Source organism: Hydra vulgaris, chromosome 04 (assembly GCF_038396675.1).
Source record: "Hydra vulgaris chromosome 04, alternate assembly HydraT2T_AEP".
NCBI lineage: Eukaryota > Metazoa > Cnidaria > Hydrozoa > Anthoathecata > Hydridae > Hydra > Hydra vulgaris.
The window spans coordinates 14,463,625-14,468,988 of record NC_088923.1 but is presented as its reverse complement, the minus strand read 5'-3'; the positions used below and the strand labels follow the sequence as shown (position 1 = coordinate 14,468,988).

Here is a 5,364-nt window from a genome sequence, read left to right as displayed (position 1 = left end):
TAAAGTCTCCAATAAATATGATAAACAGTCATTTAAGTCTTAATTAAGTTAGCGCCAAAAAATTTAATGATCTATATTTACTAAACAACATCAACTCAATTATAACGGGTGATGCGGAAGTTATCGGACAAAATAAAAACGTCAATAACTTATTTATAAATAAAAAAGCAAACTACTATTATATATTTTTTAAATAAAGCATTTATCTTTAAATTAATAAAAATATATTATTTTTTATATGAAAAAACACCACCATCTGCAATTGATCTCAATTTTGCTCTGACGCCTTTCATATGCGACTGTAAAAAGTTTAAATCGATTTCTTGTAGTTTTAGTTTAATGCGATCAATCAAAAACTGCTCTGTTGAAGCTTGCCAATCTCCCTCGTAAACCTTCTGTGCTAAATGTCCCCAAAAAATTTCAATTGGTCGTGCTTGAGGCACATTTGGGGGATTGGATTCTTTATCAACGTAATAGACATATTGGTCCATCCAATTTAGAGAATCTTTAGAATAATGAGAACTTGCTAAATCTGGCCAAAATAAATAGTTAAAGTCTCCATGATACTTGTGAATAAACGGAAGAAGTCGTTTTTCTAAACATTCATTAATATTGATTGATGAATTGATCGCTACAGCCTTGGAAGTGCGAAACAATGGCTCGGACATACCACGGTCAGATATGGCTATCCACATTAATAATTTTTTTGGAAATTTCTCTTTTCCTATAAAACGAACACTTTCTGAGCATGTCTTTTTGTTGTTTGTGTAGTATCCAGAATTTCCAGGCATGTTGTCCCCTGCAAAACAAAAGTATTTTTCGTCATCGATGACTAGAAGCGATTTTGTGTTATAGAGTTGGTTAACTGCCTTTCTCTGCCTTTATTTGTTGTTCTATAGTGTATTTTTGAGTCTTTTCACGTTTTCTATATTTAATATTCATTTTTTTTAACTGACGACCAATTGTTGATTGATTTACACCGAATTTAATACCTATTTTTCTCTGACTAACCCCTTTTCGATTGATGACAAGTCTCGTTAATTTGGCTTTCTTTTCTTTAGTCCAGGATGTCGGACGACCAGGGTGCTTTCTATCAGAAAACGATTGAACAGTTTCAAGTCTTTTTAGGTTATCATATATTGTACTTCGAGCAAATCCTTCCTTTTCAAAATGATTTACGATTTTTTTTATTTTTATATTAGGTTTATTTACAAAAAACATTTTTAGTCGCTTTCGAAAAGATTCTCGTTCAGCTGCATTTAACCTCATTTTAAATAATTGTGTTTCAAATAATAAAGTTTATATTTTATAGAACGTTTATGCCTACGCATAAAACCACAAAAACTAATTATTATGCTCAAATAATGAAATTAGGATTTGTCCGATAACTTCCGCATCACCCGTTAGCACACACAACTATAAACAACATTAGTTTTGATATCAGTATAAACAGAATAAATAACTAAATTGTCTTTTATGTTAGCGAAAAATTTAGAAAAAAAGAAAGACTAAATATTATTTAGATTTTTTAACTTTTGTTTTGTATTTACAATAATTTGTTATACTACTTGTATCTTATATTAAAAACACTTCTATTCAACCGCAATGATAAAAGACATATAGTCCTTAGAATAGAAGTTAAGAAGTAAAAAAAAATGTTAAGAGAATGGTTCCATAGAGATAATTGTACCGTAGATGGGGGTAACAAAAGCCTACGGGTAAACTAAATCATTATAGCAGGTAATTATTGGATGGTGATAGTGGCAACACTGTTTGAAATTAACAGCTAATTTTGTATTCTTCTAATAGAAGCTTAGACGTGCTTTCCAAATACTTGTAAAAAAAAATTTACAAATTGACTACATATGCGTCAATATGTGACAATATGTATATAACAGTATACATATTGTCATATACATATAGTCACAAAATCAAAGCAGAAAAATGTATATTTTCATATACATATTGTCACAAAATCACAGCTTAATTTTCTTTTAACAACAAGTTTTCTTTCTTCTCTGCATTTGCCAATCGTACTGTTTGCGACTTTCTTTGGCGGCCATAGTATCTTTCTTTTTTTGTTGGATATCCCCTAATAAAGAAACTGCTTGAGGTGTTGTCAAGACAGATGTTTTATGGAGTTCTTGAGCTGCTGTCCTAACTTTTGGAACAGTCTTCTTTGGCGATGAAAACCATCTACGATGCAGTAAGGCTTTGATTATAGCTGTTCGTTTAGAAAGCGATATTAGTGGAGTTAAGGCATTAGGAGGTAAGAATGATTCCTCGATCACGCCTAAAGAAAGAAGAAATTGAAAATCAAAAAACCAATATTAAATTGGAGTGTCAGCGTAAAAATTTACAGAATACATGCAACCTAATATAGGCTATGCTATTTCAATAAAATTTACAGGAAATATAGAAATTACCTTCTTCATGGCTTCTTTCCTCTACAGGGCTTCTTCATGGCTTCTTTCCTCTATAGGGCTCGTTGAAATTCTATCTGCATTTCTTCTTTGTAAATAATTAAACCATTTTTCTTTAGTGATAAAGCGCAATGGTTCTAAACGAGAACACTCAATGGCCGAGTCATCGCATCCAAATAAACATCTGTGAAAGATATGTACAAATTTAAATGAATTGAATGCTTGTATGGCTATTAATTTTTTTATTTAAAGCTTGAATAGTTTGAAAGTTTGATGAGTAAAAATAACTTACAACTTTATAGTTGCGCCTGCTCCCAGTGGTTCTATAAGATTAGCGCAATATTTATCAGATAAGGTTTGAGTCCAAGTAATTACCTTCTGAATGGGATCTACTTGCATGCTTCGCTCCACCTTTCCATCTTGCAAAACACCTTCAAACAAAAACGTCTCTCTTGAATACACAATCTCTTTTGTTAGTTTGCTGTAATCTATGGCTTTTGGGTTAAAGGAATAGATGACAGATTTTCTAAATGAATTTTTGATTTTGTCTTTGCTCATAGCAGAGCAATAAAGAGGAAGAAAAACTGGAGCAAATGTTTCCTTAGAAATGCACATATTATTGTTCTTTGCTCTGTATTCTTTAACACACAAGTCCCATGCTTGTTTTAATGGGGAAAAAATCCTAACATCGAGAGGTTGGAGGAAATAAGTAGTATTTGGAGGATGCAAGATAAGATGTGTTTGCAGATTGGCTAGCTGTTTCACAAGATGATAAATCATTCTTGCTTCATGTTTGTCTGACCAGACAACGACTGGTCTTAGTATATTGTTGTCAATAAGCCATCTGTCAAAAGCATTGACTAAATATTCATCTAAAAGCTCATTTTTTTATTAGCCAGACTCGCTTTTCCCGATAGCAGCAAGCGTTTCTGGAAATGCCTCGTACTCATTCATCGGAGTTCTTAGGTTTGCTTAAATAATTGAAGGCGGAGGGACAGATCCATCACCACCAATGTTTGCTGAAAAGAAAGAAAGAAATAGACCTAAATGTAGCCCGAACTTTAAAATAAGCACCTAGTTGAATGCAATGTAATGTCCAGTATTTTAATAAAATAATTAGGCATATCGAAGATATTAATAGACATAGGCCAAAACATTAAGCTTGACTATAAGCATAATAAGAAAAATATTAACAAGGGATTTAAAAGGTAGGCTAAACTTACCAAGCACTGTAACACGTTCTTGTGCATTTGTTGATGTTGCATAGTGGACATTTTTAGAGCCTTTTTCTACCAAAACCCTCTTAATTCTTGTTGAAAATTAAAAACCCGATTCATCTTAATTAAAATTCCTGCTTGCCTCTTTTATTATGTCGAGAATATCATTTTTTGCTAAGTATGCTCTTATGTCTGCAAACCATTGCTGCACTATTTGCTTGCTAACATTTATTCTTGCTGCGCTCAAGGATTCGCTAGTGCGCTTGACTGAGTTTGGGTGTCTCTTTATGAAGAGTGAATACCTAATGAAATAAAATAAAATTAAATAAAAGTCAAATCTTTTGGGCACTTAATATATAATTTACCAGCACTTCCTCAGCACCAGTCAAGAATGTGTTCGGACCCATCTTTTTCACAATTGGGGCTTTGCCACTAATTTTATCATGCAGATTAATCCGAGGAATGTTGTAAAATTTGGAAGCTTTTGAAATAGACTTCCTTTTACTGAAAAATATACCGAAAATGTACAAAAGGTTATAGCACGGCTTCGACTACAGTAAAAACTGATTATTGAATTAATTAACTAATAGGACAACAAAAACGTCCAGTTTACCTCTTAACGTCTTCAATTGCATTGTCAATATTATCCTCAGTATATTGGGATCTTGTTGAAATCATTGTCAATATTATCCTCAGTATATTGGGATCTTGTTGAAATCATTGTCAATATTATCCTCAGTATATTGGGATCTTGTTGAAATCATTGTCAATATTATCCTCAGTATATTGGGATCTTGTTGAAATCATTGTCAATATTATCCTCAGTATATTGGGATCTTGTTGAAATCATTGTCAATATTATCCTCAGTATATTGGGATCTTGTTGAAATCATTGTCAATATTATCCTCAGTATATTGGGATCTTGTTGAAATCATTGTCAATATTATCCTCAGTATATTGGAATCTTGTTGAAATCATTGTCAATATTATCCTCAGTATATTGGGATCTTGTTGAAATCATTGTCAATATTATTCTCAGTATATTGGAATCTTGTTGAAATCATTGTCAATATTATCCTCAGTATATTGGGATCTTGTTGAAATCATTGTCAATATTATTCTCAGTATATTGGGATCTTGTTGAAATCATTGTCAATATTATCCTCAGTATATTGGGATCTTGTTGAAATCATTGTCAATATTATCCTCAGTATATTGGGATCTTGTTGAAATCATTATCAATATTATCCTCAGTATATTGGGATCTTGTTGAAATCATTGTCAATATTATCCTCAGTATATTGGGATCTTGTTGAAATCATTGTCAATATTATCCTCAGTATATTGGGATCTTGTTGAAATCATTGTCAATATTATCCTCAGTATATTGGGATCTTGTTGAAATCATTGTCAATATTATCCTCAGTATATTGGGATCTTGTTGAAATCATTGTCAATATTATCCTCAGTATATTGGGATCTTGTTGAAATCATTGTCAATATTATCCTCAGTATATTGGGATCTTGTTGAAATCATTGTCAATATTATCCTCAGTATATTGGGATCTTGTTGAAATCATTGTCAATATTATCCTCAGTATATTGGGATCTTGTTGAAATCATTGTCAATATTATCCTCAGTATATTGGAATCTTGTTGAAATCATTGTCAATATTATCCTCAGTATATTGGGATCTTGTTGAAATCATTGTCAATATTATTC

General features: G+C 31.8%; 1 protein-coding gene and 1 long non-coding RNA gene across 2 annotated transcripts; both read right to left on the bottom strand.

Moving 5' to 3' along the window:
- Nucleotides 1–227: 227 nt before the first annotated feature.
- On the bottom strand, nucleotides 228–791 carry LOC136079206 (uncharacterized). The gene has a single exon (XM_065794928.1). The coding sequence runs from the start codon at nucleotides 789–791 to the stop codon at nucleotides 228–230; it is 564 nt and encodes a 187-aa protein (XP_065651000.1).
- An 815-nt stretch (nucleotides 792–1,606) lies between these two features.
- LOC136078997 (uncharacterized) lies at nucleotides 1,607–4,288 on the bottom strand. The gene is made up of 4 exons (XR_010637844.1): nucleotides 3,647–4,288; nucleotides 2,716–3,442; nucleotides 2,427–2,607; nucleotides 1,607–2,293 (listed from the first exon to the last, which is right to left on the bottom strand). It is a non-coding gene; the product is annotated as an uncharacterized LOC136078997 (long non-coding RNA).
- Between the last annotated feature and the right edge of the window lie 1,076 nt (nucleotides 4,289–5,364).

Bases quoted from the DNA above. Each gene is read 5' to 3' on its own strand.
- LOC136079206 (XM_065794928.1), bottom strand. From the start codon at position 791: ATGCCTGGAAATTCTGGATACTACACAAACAACAAAAAGACATGCTCA.